Source organism: Triticum urartu, chromosome 3 (genome assembly GCF_003073215.2).
Source record: "Triticum urartu cultivar G1812 chromosome 3, Tu2.1, whole genome shotgun sequence".
Lineage (NCBI taxonomy): Eukaryota > Viridiplantae > Streptophyta > Magnoliopsida > Poales > Poaceae > Triticum > Triticum urartu.
In genome coordinates this window covers 130517699-130535935 of record NC_053024.1, presented here as the reverse complement: position 1 = coordinate 130535935, position 18237 = coordinate 130517699, and the positions used below count along the sequence as shown (strand labels likewise).

The following is an 18237-nucleotide window of genomic DNA, read 5'->3' as shown; positions in this document are numbered from 1 at the left end:
ATTTACATGATTGATTGAATCGACACCTGCCAAAGCAAGCATGAATAAATGGAAGAAGTATCAGACACGATTCGGTTTTAAGTGTGAAGAAGAAAAAATTAACGTGGGAGTGGTGGTGGGAGGTGAAATGAAAATAAACCGGACGAAAAAAAACCAGACGAAAGTGATGGGACTATTCAACCAAATCGTCCATTAGGAGTAGAGATTATGAACAAGGGGGACACTATGCAAATAATGCAGCCGCCATCATTAACGATTGCTACCATTCGGCATGTGATTTCAGTTCAATTCGGTTTGAGTCCTGCCCTAGAAAAGTAAATGGTGTTGCCCATGAACTAGCCCGTGCGGCTAGATTTAGTTTTCGTAATGAGTGAATTGATGATGCCCCGATTGTTTTACTTCCTCTTTGCTACTAAAAGATGTAACTACTATCACATATCAATAAAAGAGGGAGTTTTAGTTGTAAAAGAGGATGCCAATATAGAGTTGACGTCCACTCACGGAGGCAACATATGCGAACAATCCTTCCCATCGGGTGCGAGCTATGCCTCACCCATATCGAGTCCTAAGAGCAACTCTAACCAGCCCTCCTATAACCAGTTAGAGAAGTAAAATTTGTGGTTTACTTCTTTAAACTGGAACTAGCCGAACTCATATAACCGTTAGGTGAGTACAAATTTTACTTCGAGCGGCCGTGAGGAGTAAATATACTCGACCTCTCGGTCGCCGAGTAAAATTTTCCACGCTCATGCACCTCACCTCACCAACCAGTGAAAAGGTCAAATAAAAAATAAAATAAAAAATAAACCTGGAAAAATGGAAGACACTAAGAAACATAAAAATATGAAGAAAAAACAAAAAAACAGTGAAAATACAAAGAGAAAAATAAAAAGAAAAGAAAACCGGAAAACACCTTGAAAAAACCATACGGAAGCTTCACACCAGCGTGGAAGGTTCCTAGAACGTTTCCATCACATAACACTTCACGATTTTGTGATGAGCCGGTTCATTTTATCTAGTATACCTAAATAGTTGATCGTCACTACCTTGAATTCTCTTAACATCCAAGCATTCCGCCTCATCAAGTATGCCACGTCAACATCCACTAACATTATTTTTTAGCCCATGCAAACCGTATCTCATACTTCTAATCTATAATACCTAAATAGCTCATCCCCACTACCTTATTTCTCTTGACATGCATACTATCCACATCAACAGCATGCCACCTCAGCAATTTTTCTCACAAATCATGTGATCAAACTCTGGTAATTAGTTTTTTTTAGGGGAACTCTGGTAATTAGTCGAAGCGGGCATGTTTTGTCTTCCATTGCCGCTGAATTGGTGTAAAAACTGATAAAATAAGCCCATCGGCCCATCTCCCGTATCTATATACTTTTCCATCTTGGTAGAGCAGGCGACGCCCTCAACCCGCACCACCGGACGGCGCCCCAGCCAGATGTTGTGCATAAACACCGCCGCCTCCGACGGACAAGGATTTGAGCTCTTTGTTTGCTCTCCACGGATCCAGGTGCCGGTCAGATCCGCCGCAAGGAGGTTGTAAGCCCGGCAGCCACGACGCGCTCAACCTCGGCGACCTCCTCAAGAGCGGCTGCCACCACCGCCCGGTTACCCAGAAGCATGCGGATCCGCCCATCTACGCCACAGAAGAGTAGGCATATCGCTATCCCCGTTGAGAAGTGGAGCAGCTCCGCTCCCATTGGCCGTCATCTAAGGTATTTGGTGCCAACGCCCCTGATTGAGTCCCTCCTCCTCATCTTCTCCATTCCCTTCTCCTCACCACATCAAGCTGTTCGTTGTCCTTCTCGAGATTGTCATTCCGGCTAAAAATCATCGCGTCCATGTGTATCCTGCTCGTATTACATGTATCGAACATTGGTGGAATTTCAAGGTCCTCTCGGTCGCCACTGCACCGTCATGGCACCTCCTCGCTATCTGAAATAGCTCATTCTTGATCGGCCACGTCTGTCAGGTTTTATATAAATTCAGATAGCTATGTTTATGATCTTCCATCTACACATAGTTGGTTGAAAGTGTCAGATCTGTACTACTACATTTTTTAATGGATCATGTCCTATAAGGGGCTATCTGGAGCTAGATTATGGCAATACTGCTCCATGTACTCTTATTTAGGATCAATATATCTCTATGTAATAATTGTGACATTATGCCCCGCTGAGATTAAACAAGAACTGACAATTATGGCGTTTTTCCTGTATTATGCTCTTTTGATGTGCTAAAATGTTATGCAGCTGCTAGATTTGACTGATTCTATTACATTGTGCATGCATCCATTGTTACATATGTCCCAGGTTAACAAGAAACACTGTATTCGCATTTGTTTTTAACTAGGATGTGCCCTCCTATGGCATGATCTGTAAGTAACCTCTATGTTTTCGATCATTTTTTGTTAGAAATCTTGATGTATACACAAAAAGGGGTACTGAAGTCACCTTAATTATGTCATTTTTTATGAAGGTAATGCAAGATGACTGGATGTTTATTTTTCTGCATAGTTCTAGTCCATAATACTATAGATATGTTTAGAAGTTGAAACCTCAGATATGTTTAGAAGCAGGAACCTTATGATTCTATCTGGACTAATGACATTTGTTTACCTACTTTTTGAGATGAGTCAAAGTAAATGTCATTAGTCTAGACAGAATAATAAATAAACGATTCTCTTTTGACGCCAAACACATGTCTATCTGGACCACATTCTAATGTATGGCGTCAAAAGAAAATCGTTTATTTATTATTCTGCTAATCCTTTTTAAGAGACAGCTGGTTTGTGGAGTAAAACATCAATTTTAGGCAATAGTTTCCGTAGCAACGCGCGGGGAATCATATCTAGTTCTCTCAACATGCAAGCCTCTCACTAAGCATGCCACATCTCCCTCCACTAACATTATTTTTCAGCCCATGCAAACCATATCGACATGTTTATTTTTTGTTACTAGATATATGTAGTACATCAGACAATTATTTAATTTGTTTAGTTTTCAAAGATTGTGAAATGCCCCAATTTAATTGTTGCAACTGTACATGCATACCTCTTTACTCACATATAGTGCAAGTATGGAATATTTCTACATTAAAAATATTAGCTTTTGATTTATATATTTTTCTTCATACATAATTTATTTGTAATTAATTCTTATATTCCCACAACAACGCGCGGGGAAATTACCTAGTTCTACATAGGGGGCGAGTGCAACGATGAGTATCACAGCGAGCGATACATATCAATCACGATCCCCACATTGCAGGATGGGAAGCTAGCAAAGGCGTACCCCATTTCTGATGGGTCGGCCTAATGCAGGGGCGTGAGCCTTTTTTTCGTTGACTAGTAATAATGTACGTGCAATGCACGTTTATATTAGGTAAGATATTAGTTGCATGTTATATTAGGTAAGATATATCTGTTGCATGTTGGTATTTGATAAGATATGAATTAATTTTTTGCGGGAATAGTAGGATATTAATTACATGGCAGATTTCATGGGATAGCGTTGAGTCAAAACGTGTTTATAACCAATGACAGTGATGGGTAACTAGAGCGTTAAACGTGTTTGGTGCTCAACATTGGAACGATTTGAACCGCTAGATAACATGATTTGACGGTCGAGATGGTTTGGATCTGTCCCTTTGAGTCTTTTTATATTGGTACAGATACATTTCCCTTCTCAGTTTTTTTAAAATTTCCTTCATTTTTCATTCTTAACAAAATTCAAAACTATGTTTTGAAATTTGAAGAAATATTCACAAAGATAAAAAATGTAATTTAAAATATTCATGAGTTCAAAAAATGTTAATTTTTTTGAAATAATAATCATGATTTTGGGAAATGGTCGCAAATTTGAAAACAAATGCAATACTAAAAATTTTCAAATTCAAAAAGAATCATGAATTTATAATCAACGTGAATTTTAAAATATTTGCAATTGTGAAACAAAAATTACGAATTTGGAAAAACATGATTTTTTTTGCAGATTTGTAAAAGTTTCATGTCATTTAAAATGTTTTATGAATTCATAAAATGTTCACTAACTTAAAAAATGTTCTGATATGGAAAAATGTTCATGATTTGAAAAAATGTTCGTTAATTCAAAAATGTTCGTATTTTTCTAAAAATTTCGTAAATTTGAAAAAATCATTTATTCAAAAAGGTTTGTGAATTAGAAAAATTCTCGCGAATTAGAAAAATAATCGTAAATATATAAATAAAAGAGAAAAAATAAAGTCAGGAGAAACTGGATGAAAAAACGGAAAAAAAAGATCGGCATAACTAGGCCGGCCTAATAGGCATTCGCAAGCGCCGCTGGAGGGTGCGCGTTTGAGGAGTATCCAGCGCGAATGCGCGATACGCGTGGCTATCCACCCCTCAGTAGATTGTAAAAAAAAAAAAAGGATCCAGCCCTCAGTCTCCCCTATGGCGGCCTTGGCCTGTGCATCTAATGTGCGCCGCCTCCTCCTCCACCCCGGCGCCGGAGCTCCGGCGAGATCCTTCTACGCCCAGCCCTACCAAGGTACACCCGCTTAGTTACTTCCCTCCTGATCCGTAAACTTTGTGGTTCTTTCTTCGCCGTTCGTTGCGGTGAAGTGGATTGGGATTCCTGTGCGCAGCCAAGGTAGGCGTGGTGGAGTTCTTGAATGGGGTCGGGAAGGGGGTGGAGACGCACGCCGCGAAGCTGGAGGAGGCCGTAGGAGGCGATCTCCAGAGGCTGCTCGAGACCCGCACGCTACGGCTCAAGAAGCTCGGCGTCCCCTGCAAGCATGTATGTGTCCTCCCTGTTCAAGACATTCCTTTGATTTAGTTTATTGTGTCCTTTGTAGTTTCACAGAAGGCTTGATGTGGTTTTGCTGGCTGCGCCCGGTTTCTTCGGGCATTTTCGTTGTGTAAATGTATAGTTTGGATAGGTTTTGTTCTCCAATGTTGTGATGCTTGGATAAGAGCCATCGGGTTAGTTTGGTATTAGATGGTTCATGTGCAGGAACACAAAGGCCCCACCCTTCTTGATGAAGTAATTTGAGGAAGTCTGGCAAATTTGTTCAAAATGTCTTGACCTGTCGAATGTTCTAGGCATATGATTGCATATAAATTGGCACACACATATCCAGAAAGAACCAATTAAGATGTTCAATAGCATGATTTAGGATAGCATACAAATGCCAGAGTAAACCGAGGTTCGACATCACATTGTTGACTCAGTGTCATACCTGTGTGGAACTCATTAGCATGTGATGGGTCCTTGGAAGACGTTTCCACCAGGTAAGACCTCTCCGGGGTTTAAAATCAGAGTTATCATAACAGAAGTCCCTCGCAAATGACATATCCTATAGCGATGTCCTAATAACCAGCATTTATGAACAATTGCCACAAAATTAGGAAAAACTTTGTGAAAATTCTTTGTTAACTTAAGACTGAGAAAAAGGTGATTCAAAGACGACCCTACAGAAATGTGATAACTGAAGGAAATGCAGAAGTAAACTAAACGAAATTAATCTGAATATCGTATTCAGCTTTTGATAGCATTTTATTAAACCAGACATCTAATAGAAACATCCCAGCTCTATTTAGTGAGGTCCAGTTTGCTTCCAAAGCTTTGAGAAATAGCCTAGTTGATATGTTCATCCACACGCTAATTACAACAATAGGTAAGCATAAAGATTTACCAAGTATGGAATGTTAAATCAACCATATGCAAAAGTTTGAATGGAAAAGAAATGGTTGCTGATTCAGTTGAGTATCTAAGCTGAGCACATTGTCCCATAACATGAAACAAGTTTATAAAGAAATTCTGAGAACATCTTTAGGAGCAGAAACCTGATAGGCTAAGATGAGGAGGAAACTACTTGTTTCATTGTGTATTATTATTCTTAAGCTGCAGAATGGCTCAATGATTCTAATATTTTGAGAAAATAAGTATCATATCTCGAAAACAATTGTTCATACTACTACATCTAGGGAAGTGCATGGATGAACCTGGGTACATATGAACCCACTTTGAAAAACACATTTCTAAATGCTAAAAAAATCCGAAAAACGTGGCATGGGTACGTCTTCATGTTCTATGTGCGTGCATAAAGTTTCACGGAAAAATAACTTTTTTGTGGCCTGTGCAAAAAAGACAAAAAATTGTGTTGTGAAATGCTATTTAGAAGCACTGAAATTTGTCTTTTTTGCGGAGACAAAACGAAAAGACATTTTTTCACAAAACTTTGCGCCGCGCACACACATTTGTGAACATGTATGCTTTTAAAACGTGCTTAAAATGCATATTTTGAAAAGTGGGTGCAGATGCCCCTGGGTTCAGATCGTGCCCACTCACTACATCTATCAGTATAAATGCATTGAACGGCTCTGATCAAGAACTTAATTACTTGGCATTAAATAAAAATTGCAGGCTCCACATAGCAAGAACTGCGAAAACTCCCTGAATCTGTACAAATAAACCCTTAGACAATGTACATGTTATCTAGACAGCATTTTTTTATACAAGCATACAACCAGAGCAGTTGCCATTAGTAAGAAAAACAGAGCATTTGCTGAACTATAGCTTTTCTTGTCAAGCTATAATTGACCATGTTTATTCATTTAAAAACCATAACACCCAACTTCTACTAATTTGAAATCCAAATGACCGCATCCTAGAGTACAGACTGTTTATTGAAGGGCAGCCCGGTGCACGTAGCTCCCGCTTGCGCAGGGTCCAGGGAAGGGTCCGACCACTTTGGGTCTATAGTACGCAGCCTTTCCGTACATTTCTGCAAGAGGCTGTTTCCAGACTGTTTATTCTTCTAAACAAATGTAAGTATAAACTGGAGGGAAAAGAACTAAAACTAAGCTCACATAGATCACTGAATGCAAATGCATGCTAAATAAGTACTGAAGGAACCAAATAATTGTAGCTTCCATCCTACTTGTCTAAATAATCATTTATCAGCACCCTTACTTCAGGCACGGACTCAAGAAAATTGCGGAAATTGTAGCTATCAGTAAGACAGTAACTTTGCTCTGTAACAAATGATGGGTTTTCTCTTGGCTTTTAAGTATGAGATTTTCATCCATTTGTAACCATATAGAAGGTCCCCCCCCCCCCCCCCCCCCCCCCCCCCCCCAACCATGTCCTGGTGTACCCTTTTCGAACCTTCAGTTCTGAGCAATCAAAAGAACCAAGCGCACATAGTGCACCACCATAGACAGCAACAATTTGTCCTTATAGCATGATCCTGTCTATAAACTTCAGAAGAGAGCATACTTTTGATTTGGGCAGACAGTTTAGCAACTGTATTAACATTATCATCACGTGGATTAATAGCATACAGAGCTACATATTTGTTATAGCATACAGAGTTATAACTGACAATATAGTAGGTGTGCCATGGACTGATAAAATTACAGGATCCTTCCATTGGTTTCATTTCTCCACATTTGACAAAAGCATAGTTTACAGTAATGTCACTGCCGGACCAGGAGTACAACAGGCACTATTTTAGCATATGGGTTATTCAGGCCAATACAGAGGACACTACCAAATTCCAACAGATTTATCAAACGTGCTCCATGAATTCCCGATAATCTGGTAGAATGGAATCTGTAGGTAAAAATGGTAACCAGGAAGGAAGATTCGAGTGCACTAACATTCAGGTAGCAAGTTTGTACTTGTTTGTTTCACCTAGTTACTATAGTCAACATGAAATGGCAGCACCAACGGACAAAGGTTGGACGTCAGTGGAGGCTTGGTCGGAGGACATGACACCCACAAAATATAAGTTGTGCCATATGGTGGGCTGGTGAAGGCACGTTGTGGTGCTGTGGTGGCCCGGCGGAGGAGGAGGAGGCTGGCATATGTTGAAATCTGATTTGGACTTGGAAAATTTTGAGTTGAATGCATTTGCAGTTCAATAACTTCATTGAGGCTGCAAATTTTGATAGAACTACAGTATCTATAATTTCTGAATGTGAATGCATTTGAGGTAATTTCTTCTGTCAATTAACGGCTAGCATACTAACATGTGTGAAGTGTTACTTAGTCGATTGTGATATTTCCTAGGAAGTAGGTGGCTTGTAAATGTGTGGGTAACATTTGGTGGATGTTCCAATTGCTTGTAAAATACCGTGAGCGGTGTTCTAAATAACAGCAGTGCATGAGAAGCATTTCAGATATTCCACATATCCAGGTTGCTAATCCACACAAATTTTAAAGATAGTTCACAGCTTGCTAGCCGCTAATTTCCATCATCAACGTTTACCGTGATATGTTTCTTCTGTTTAATTTCCTTTCTTTCCCAGGCGGTTAATTTATGATTAAATTATGCGAATTAAATTACTAACTTCGTTTCTTTGCCATGGTGCAGAGGAAGTTGATTTTGAGTTTTGCCCACAAGTACCGCCTTGGTCTTTGGAAGCCCCCAGCAGAAGCCAGGAAAGTGCAATAAAGTTCGTTTGTTTTCAAAGTGCCCACTTGGAGAAATTTATGTGATGTTAATGTTATTGGGCCGAAGCATGCTTGGGACATCGAATAGTTGTGTTGTATGGATGCCGCAATTAGAATGTCATCTGATAACTGATAAACTCTCATGCACATCCAACCAATAACTGGCCCACTAGATGGTACTCTTTTGTAGGATTTCTCTTTGTTAGGTTTGGGCATCATCACTCTTATTGTTCTGATGATTATACCAGAATGTTACTGTATTATGCATATGTGCGATCATTATTTTATTTTCTTCTTTAAAGCAATAGCATTGGTGGGTCCAATTGTTCTCAACAAAACATGGAATAATCCAGCAGCAGTAGTGGCATAGCCCTACCATCAGCTCATCGCAAATGTGGCTTTGAGGATGCACTGCACGGCAAGCAGCACAGCAACAAATGGAACAAAACAGGAAAAACAACAGCAACGAAGACCAAAAAAAGCTTCCCAAAATAGCCACATGTCTCGAGAGCTGCGGGGTCCTACAAGACCAGCAATTTAGCATGCAGGTAGGCAAGGCAAAAAAATCTGCGGACATGTCTCCGCTTACGGTAGGCAAGGCACCGATCATCTAAGTGTCTGCTCCTGTGTTTTTCGTATACCTAGAGATACGATCGGTAGCAGGTCCGGTTGCACGGCGCGGCGGCACGCCTCAACTCCCCGTGGGGGATGACACCCATCGAGCTCGTCCTGCCGCCGCTGCCGAGGATGGTGAGTGTGGCGATGGCTAGGGAGGACTGGGAGGCGAGTGAGTTCATCGAAGCCGCTGACGAGGAGTACATGGCAGACCTCTGTTGTCAGTCCCCTGAGCTTGTGGAGGCAGAGCGGTCGATCTTCTCAAAGTGTGCGGTCGACAAGGAGGTCATCGTCCTCTCCGACGACAAGGAGCACGGCGTCGATGACGGTGGCAAGAACGAGGAGCAGTTTGACGTTGAAGAGTGGCGACGCATCTTCCCCGACTCCCAGCTACGACGACACATGGCCGGGCCCATGGGCGGTGGGATGTCGCGGGTGGATTGGCTTGCCCTCTACAAGGGTGACGATGACGATGATGTTTAGTTTTGGTTTAAATTTTATGATTAGTTTTTAGTTCTATGTTCATGTTTAGGTTTAAATCGAATGATAGCAGACCCCTTAAAACCACGCGGGCCGTAAAATTTCGGCGACTAATACAGGTTTGGCCCTTTTTTGGGCCAAGCCAGAGCTTGTATAGTCGCCTCGGCCCGTAAATCTTTTACAGTGGCCCGGAAACCGCCCCCTTGTGCAGTATAACTAAGGGTCTGCGGCTGATATACGGGCCGAACCCTATCCCTGCGCCGCCGCAATCCCTCCTCTCCCCTCTCGATTTTCTCGCCGCCAACGACTCCAATCCGCCGCCCAACTCCACCATGTGGCGCGGGATGTGGTCCTCGGACCGCGGCGCCCGTGGTGGCGACGACCCCGAGTGGGCAGCTCCTCTGCCGATGCGTCGAGCTCCCGTACGGCGCCCACGCCGGTGAAAACAGAGCCGGAGCCTGAGCCGGAGCGGCGGGGCGGTGGCGTCGTCGAGCCGGAGGATTTCCTCCCCAGGCGGAGGCAGACGCCTTCAAGGCCGCCATCCTCGCGAGCAGTGCGTGGGAGGAGGAGGCGGAGCAGCGCCGTCGACGAGACGCCGACCTCGACAAAGTACTCCTCGAGCAGGGGCTCTCTAAGGCGCAGGAGTTCGACGACAACTTGGCAGGATGGTACCGCGAAGCCAAGGCGCAGGACAACATCTACATCAACCTCGGCTCCAACGATGAGGATTGAGCTCCTCCGCTGCCGCACCCGGATGGCTTCGCTGAGCCAAATTTTGGCATTAGGGTTAGGGTGGCCGTTACGCCTCCGATCTAGTTTGTAAAAAATGACCATGTATGACTTTTGTATGATGATCAATTAACTATGAATGCTAGTAGTCCTGCTGGAGTAGTTCGATTTCTCACGCCAAGTTTTGGTTTCAAAATTTACAGATTTATTTTAAAGTTTCTGTTTTGCCGCAGCTGTTTTCCGTCCGTATCCGAGGCATTGCTGTTAACTCACTCTGTGCATTTAAAAACCGAACCGAAAAACCATACCGAAAATAAACCGAACCGAACCAATTTTATGGTTTTTATGGTTTCTGGTTTCGGTATGATATGAACTTTTCATATCGATTTGAACTTGGTTTTTATGGTATATACCGGAAAATCGAACGGTTAACCGAATAAACCGAAGTAAAAATATAAATTTATATTTCTTGAAATGAACAATCATACAAGTTGTTATTTTTCTTGTACATGCGTTAAATGCACTACTAAGCACGCAATTTTTTCTTGTAACATAGTCATTTTTCTATTTTTAAAATGCTAAGCACGTCCATAATCATCAACAGATGAATCAATGCATGCATATGTACTTATATATATAGTCATATACTATTTGTGTAGAATAGTATATGTTTTGAGTCATAAATTTGCTAATTATTATTACGTCATTTCCAAATTCGCGTCAACTTTGGTTTTTATGGTATATACCGAACCATACCGAAATAATTTGGTATATATCGAAACCGAACCGTATTTTAATTTCATACCATATTTACCGACGTATTAATACCGTACAAACTGAAAAATCGTATAAATCGAACTATGTAAACCGAATAAACCGAACGCACAGGATGACTGTTAACTATAAACACACCTTTTAGGTCGGCGACATAAGGTGTCCCCTACAGATACTTAGATTTGGCAAAAACAGAGGGAATCACGTAACAAAATTTTTGCAACGAGCCAACGAGCGGGGAGTTCCCAAGATTCCGTGCAAATCCTCTCCTCATTTCTCCGAGACCCCTCCCGCACCTTTTAGGACGAGCAGCCGACTATCCTCCACAGCCAATCCGACGCTAGGGTTCTGCCGCCACGGCCCACCGGCGCCGCGGCCGCCAGAGATGGACGCCGCGGAGATCGCGGAGAAGGTCCGCGCCCTCGAGGCCGCGCTCGCCGCCAAGGCCTCCCGCATCTCTGACCTGGAGGCTAGGGTCTCCCTCCTCGAAGCCGAGAACACGCGCTTCAGGAAGGCCGCGCCCAATGTACAGGCAATGGATCATTCAGGCGACCAGGGCCCAACCTTCGGCCGATTGGACGAGGGTTTCGGCGGAAACAAGCAAAACTCAGCGGGAGGCCATCTGGTAAATGGTTCTACAGAGGTCAGTGACCGCGGGCCAGAGGGGATGGCTGTTGGCGTCGCCATTAGGAGTAGCACGGAGGAGAGCCTTCTTGCTGTCCCGGCTCCTTGGGAGCGCACAGTGCCGCCGGTGATTGGCGAGAGCGGCGGCGAAGACGAGATCGAGGATGCTGATGTGGGTCTTGAAGACGATGATGTTCCGATTATGCCACGAGGCAACAAGCGTAAAGCGATGATTGCCAGCGATAGCGACGACGAGGACTGGAATGACAAGGATGGTAAAGTGCAGGAGGGGTTGGGTGTTACACCCGGTGGAAAGCGTTTGTTAAGTGGACTCAGTGATGATGAAGATGATGCTGAGGATGTTTGTGTGGTTAGGCCAGAGCATGTGCCATGTGCAGCTGAGACAGGGATTGAAGATGAGGAGGACGAGGACGGGGATGATAGAATCGTCATTCGTGAAGTGGTTCAGACGACGAAGGACGAGAGGGGCAGTAGAGATGATGGTGAATTGGGTGAAGAGTATGTGGAGAGTGAGGATGATTCAGCAGAAGCCAGTAGTATGGATGGATTTATAGATGATGAGGATTGTTCAGAAAATTATAATGAAGAGCCTGTTGAGCCAGAAGAGTCTGACGGTGACATGAACTATAAAGATGTTATGGATGCGATACGTCGCAAAAGGAATGCTAATGGTAAGGGGTGGGACAACGAGGCAGAGATGCTCTCAGCATTTGCTGAACAGGATGAACTTTGCTTGAAAGCCGTATGCGCTCTCTACCGAAAGCAAACTGAGGAAGAACAGTCAATAAAAGCCAGCATGGTGCATAACGGACAAGGATTTAGCCAGATGGATGCTGTTAGGTATGCCTTGGTGCAGTTAATTTGCGTGTATGCAGCGCTATTATAAACTGTTACTAACAGCTCTATCTCCATTTTACAATTTTTCATGCTTCATTTGCGATTTAGCTTTACCTCAACATAATTTGCGCCGCTAATTGCCTGCAAAATGTAGACTTCAGAAGGAGATTTGCCTTATTTGTAATGATAACTTATTAACTTGCATCTACATCTTATCAATTCCAAAAGTAGAGTTGTAGGTAAGAAGAAATTCCCTGAGTGGATTAACAAACATCCCTCATGCCGGCTGATGTGTTGATCATGCCTTACACTGATTTTGATGTTCAGTTGTATTTGGAAAGTGCCTTGGTTTTCATGTGCATTGTAGGGCCTTGTCAGACTACATTGGTGTCAAAATTGAGCTACCTTGATTACTGTTAAGGATCCTCGTAATCAGGTGTACAGGATGTCCTAACTAGTGCTCATTGGTGGTGTATTTATTCTGGTTCTCAAATTTAATTTTTGGTGTATTTGGTGTAGTGGATTAACAAATACCTAACATGATTTCCTTTGTAACGATTGAATAATAATAATACACATCAAGTATATGTAGTATTTACTTCTGTCTTCATTTTTCAACGTATCGCTCCAATCATAAGAGAAGATCAAGTGCTAGAATTCAATAAGAGTTTCTGTTTGTCTCATGATGCAAATTGTTTTCTTTGTTTAGGGGATCTCACATAGCAGAGTTTCTTCTGGATGGTGATGCTCTTGGACCACCTAGGAAAACTGTCGATGATTTGGAAAAATACGACAAATATGCTCTCAAGTTCTGTCAGAAGATCGCTAGGCATTACTCAAAACAGCTTTTTGCGATATATCAGAACAAGGAGGACCCCTACTTTCCCTGAATGGTAATGCTAACTCCAGATGGTGACCTTTGTGTGGCCGTTGTAATGTTTTGCATGCTCAAGCCTGTCCCTCTCATTTTTGTGTATATATACGTTCAGTTCTCGTTTCTTCTGATGCAGTTAGGGCATGCTAAAGTTAGTTTTGGGGGATGGCAACCATCCTATGTAAATCACTAGGATGCATGTTTCTAAGAAAAGTGGTTGTCTGATCTCTGATGCGGTTTCCGCTGTGGTACCAGTGCCTCTTTTGGAGATGCTGCTCAACTGCCGATTCACACACAAAACTGCATATTTATATTTATGTAAAGGTAGTACTTCTTAGTGCAAAACAGGAAAGCGAAAGCGAAAGCGAAAGGAAGAGCAACAACAATGACCCGAACTGAACTCGCAGGAGCATGGGTTAGTTTGCAAAATCCATGTTCACGTTGATTAGCGTCGGTGATGGTCCAACGGCAAGATTTTTGGCATGCTCCATGGCTTGAGGCGAAAACCGGAAGACATTGTCCCTTCCAGTTTTGCAATCTCCAAAGCCACCAATGGTAATGCGAAGAAGGCCTTCGTGGGTGATGCCTGGATTAAGCAAGAGCAACATCAACACCTCAGGAGGTATTAATATGAATCATGTGTAAGAGTTCTCTCCCTTTGGACTATGCTTTAGCATGTGACCCTATACGAAGGGAGGATGGCCGACACTATCACTTGGAAGTTCCAGCAACTACTTGGCATCCTCGGCTTACCATACGTAGTTCGAAGGTATCACTTCGACGGTCATGAGACATATCATTTGGAATAACTTAGGAATGCAATTTCTCTGTGTAGTTAAACTATCAAAATAGAGTGTGGATGGTGATCGCCTACAAAGAAAAGGTTGGCCAAATAGTGGTCTTTGCAAGCTGTGCGGGCAGGAACCGGAGATCACCTCCCACATTCTCTTTAAGTGCCAATTTTTCATTCACTTTTGGCCCATGGTTTGGGTTGGCGCAATTAATTCTATGGTTGGGCAGATTTAATTTATGTTTAGGGTTTGGCCTTCGTTTATTCATGTCGGCCGGAGTAGGGCCATGCTTGTTTCTCAGGAGATATGGAATGTAAGAAGTGTAAGGATTTTTCGGAATCACTCTTTAATGCCTCAAATCGTCATTGCCAAAATTAAAAGGGTGGCCAAAAATTGGTGTGGGCCGGTGCTAAGCATTTGAGATATATGCCGCGAGAGTAAGGTTTTGTTGCCTGCGGGTGTATATTCATATTGATGCTATTTTGAATTTTGGTACACGAGAATAATTACATTCATATTGATTCACTAGATAAAAATTCATATAAGAAAAGCAAGATATGAGTGTAAATTTTATATCATACTCCCTCTGTTCTTTTATCTAATGTGTATTTTTATCGGCACAGTGACCAAGGCACGGAATTGTAAAGAATTTAGGATGAAATTACCCTTGGCTAATTTGTTGGTTTACGACAAGTAAATCAATTATTTTAGAAAAAAAAGATACATGCAATCGGGAAAGAGATACTTTTCATATTTTTCCTACAAGGAGGGATGTGTGCAATCGGGAGGGAGATACTTTGCTTTTTTCTGGAAGGCTAAAAAAGAAATCATGAGCAATTCAAAGAAATGCACCTTACATTTTGAAGTTTTATGAAAAAACAGATACACCTCATGTAAAGGAATGGAGGGAGTATTTTCTTTTGCAAAAAAAAATCTTGTATATTACTCAAAACTTAGGGATTACAATCAAGTTCACATTACTCCTCTAAAAGGGTGCTAAAGTATGTGCCTCATGAGGCATCTTCACTCGTGCCTGCCCTCCATGTCGTCTGACCGGCGCATGCCTCAGGTTGTTGCCTGCCTGGCGGCTTTACCCCTGTTTGATCGTGTCGGGGTGTTTTTCACGGCGCCGACGACATCAGTGATCCATGATGTGCGGGACGTGGGCGTGGTCGGTGTAACGCCCATGATGCGGCTATATCTCCCACGTGTCGGAGCACGACTTAGAGGCATAACCGCATTGTAGGCATGTCGCAAGAGGGGCAATCTTTACACATCCCATGTACTGAATAAGAAAGAGGTACATAGTTGGCTTACAATCACCACTTCACACAATACATAAATATAGCATTACATCATCCAGATACAATCAAGGTTCGACTACGGAACCAAAATAAAGACAACCCCAAATGCATAAGATCCCCGATCGCCCCAACTGGGCTCCAATACTGATCGACTGGAAAGGAAACGTAGTAACGTCCTGAATCCTCATCGAACTCCCATTTGAGTTCAGTCGCATCCCCTGGAGTGGCATCATCGACACCTGCATCTTGTTTTTGAAGTAATCTGTGAGTCACGGGGACTCAGCAATCTCACACCCTCGCGATCAAGACTATTTAAGCTTATGGGAAGGAAAAGGTAGTGAGGTGGAGCTACAGCAAGCACTAGCATATATGGTGGCTAACATACGCAAATGAGAGCGAGAAGAGGAGGCAAAGCACGGTCGAGAAGCTACAAAGATCAAGAAGTGATCATAAAACTACTTACGTTCAAGCATAACACGAGACCGTGTTCTCTTCCCGGACTCCGCCGAAAAGAGACCATCACGGTTACACACGCTGTTGATTCATTTTAATTAAGTTAAGTTTCAAGTTCTCTACAACCGGATATTAACAAATTCCCATCTGCCCATAATCGCGGGCACGACTTTCAAAAGTTCAAAACCCTGTAGGGGTGTCCCAACTTAGCCCATCACAAGCTCTCACGGTCAACGAAGGATATTCCTTCTCTCAGGACGACCCGATCAGACTCGGAATCCTGATTACAAGACATTTCGACAATGGTAAAACAAGACCAGCAAAGCCGCCCGATGTGCCGACAAATCCCGATAGGAGTCGCACGTATCTCGTTCTCAGGGCACACCAGATGAGACATCCTACGAGTAAAACCAACCCTCAAGTTGCCTCGAGGTGGCCCCGCAGTCTACTCGTTTCGGACCAACACTCAGAGGAGCACTGGCCGGGGGGGGGGGGGGGGGGGGGGGGGGGGGGGGGGGGGGGGGTTAAAATAAAGATGACCCTCGGGCTCGCGAAAACCCAAGGGAAGGTTATAGGTTGTTAGGAAAATGTAAAACCAAGGTTGGGCCTTGCTGGAGGAGTTTTATTCAAGGCAAACTGTCAAGGGGTTCCCATTATAACCCAACTGTGTAAGGAACGCAAAATCAAGGAACATAACACCGGTATGACAGAAACTAGGACGACAAGAGTGGAACAAAACACCAGGCATAAGGCCGAGCCTTCCACCCTTACCAAATATATAGATGCATTAAAGTAAACAAGATATAATAATGATCTCCCAACAATAAGCATGTTCCAATAAGGAACAAACTCCAATCTTCACCGGCAACTAGCAACGCTATAATAGGGGCTGAGCAAAGCGGTAACATAGCCAAACAACGATTTGCTAGGACAAGGTGGGTTAGAGGTTTGACATGGCAATATGGGAGGCATGATATAGCAAGTGGTAGGTATCACAGCATAGGCATAGCAATAGAGCGAGCAACTAGCAAGCAAAGGTAGAAGTGATTTCGAGGGTATGGTCATCTTGCCTGCAAAGTTCTTCGAATTGACGTAAGCTTGATCCTCGTAAGCGTACTCAACGGGTTCCTCGAACATGTACTCGTCTCCCGGCTCTACCCAAGGAAAGAACACAAGCAAAGGCAAACACAATCAACCACGGTGCAATGCGCAAGCAACATGATGCAAAACATGGCATGATATGTGGGATGTAAAATGCAATGCATATGCGTGCTCCGGAAGGAAAAGATTGAACCAGGCCTCAACTTGGAAAACCAAGTGCGCCGCTCGAAAGATGAGTTGATTTCAGTCGAAATCGATATAAAGATCACCGGAATCGGATGCACGGTTTGCAAATGGCAAGCAAAACAATAATGGCACTATTCTGCGATTAACAGCACGATGCCATCTAAAATGCAACAAGAAACTAAGCTACTGCACTCTAAGATAACAACAAAGCACATGGCAGTGATCCACTCAAGATGCTTGACAAAATATGAACACTGAGCTACGGCTAAATCACACAATAGCAGGTTCAAACAAGCATGGCAAAAGTGCAAAAAAATATCAGGTTCACAGACTTAGTGAAAATAACAACATGTCAGGATTTAACATCAGGAAGCAATGTTTAGAGCAAGATAACAACATGCTACAGGAACATATTGATGACCCACAAGTATAGGGGATCTATCATAGTCCTTCCGATAAGTAAGAGTGTCGAACCCAACGAGGAGCAGAAGGAAATGATAAGCGGTTTTCAGCAAGGTATTCTCTGCAAGTATTGAAGTAAGTGATAACAGATAGTTTTGTGATAAGATAAATTGTAACGAGCAACAAGTAACAAAAGTAAATAAAGTGCAGCAAGGTGGCCCAATCCTTTTTGTAGCAAAGGACAAGCCGGAACAAACTCTTATAATAGGAAAAGCGCTCCCGAGGACACATGGGAATATCGTCAAGCTAGTTTTCATCACGTTCATATGATTCGCGTTCGATACTTTGATAATTTGATATGTGGGTGGACCGGTGCTTGGGTGCTGTTCTTACTTGAACAAGCATCCCACTTATGATTAACCTCTATTGCAAGCATCCGCAACTACAACAAAAGTATTAAGGTAAACCTAACCATAGCATGAAACATATGGATCCAAATCAGCCCCTTACGAAGCAACGCATAAACTAGGGTTTAAGCTTCTGTCACTCTAGCAACCCATCATCTACTTATTACTTCCCAATGC

At 42.8% G+C, this 18237-nt stretch overlaps 2 protein-coding genes across 2 annotated transcripts; both read left to right on the top strand.

Annotated features, from left to right (window-relative positions):
- Nucleotides 1-4377: 4377 nt before the first annotated feature.
- LOC125543277 lies at nucleotides 4378-8763 on the top strand. The gene is made up of 3 exons (XM_048706575.1): nucleotides 4378-4550; nucleotides 4648-4799; nucleotides 8383-8763. The coding sequence occupies exons 1-3, from the start codon at nucleotides 4454-4456 to the stop codon at nucleotides 8461-8463; spliced, it is 330 nt and encodes a 109-aa protein (XP_048562532.1). The 5' UTR covers nucleotides 4378-4453; the 3' UTR covers nucleotides 8464-8763.
- Nucleotides 8764-11301: 2538 nt separating this feature from the next.
- On the top strand, nucleotides 11302-13779 carry LOC125543276. The gene is made up of 2 exons (XM_048706574.1): nucleotides 11302-12545; nucleotides 13252-13779. The coding sequence occupies exons 1-2, from the start codon at nucleotides 11446-11448 to the stop codon at nucleotides 13430-13432; spliced, it is 1281 nt and encodes a 426-aa protein (XP_048562531.1). The 5' UTR covers nucleotides 11302-11445; the 3' UTR covers nucleotides 13433-13779.
- Nucleotides 13780-18237: the final 4458 nt, after the last annotated feature.

Excerpts from the sequence above, each read along its gene's own strand:
- LOC125543277 (XM_048706575.1), top strand. The coding sequence starts at position 4,454 with ATGGCGGCCTTGGCCTGTGCATCTAATGTGCGCCGCCTCCTCCTCCAC. Across the intron at positions 4,551-4,647 it reads CTACGCCCAGCCCTACCAAG|CCAAGGTAGGCGTGGTGGAG; the intron begins GTACACCCGCTT and ends TCCTGTGCGCAG. Across the intron at positions 4,800-8,382 it reads TCGGCGTCCCCTGCAAGCAT|AGGAAGTTGATTTTGAGTTT; the intron begins GTATGTGTCCTC and ends GCCATGGTGCAG.
- LOC125543276 (XM_048706574.1), top strand. The coding sequence starts at position 11,446 with ATGGACGCCGCGGAGATCGCGGAGAAGGTCCGCGCCCTCGAGGCCGCG. Across the intron at positions 12,546-13,251 it reads AGCCAGATGGATGCTGTTAG|GGGATCTCACATAGCAGAGT; the intron begins GTATGCCTTGGT and ends TTCTTTGTTTAG.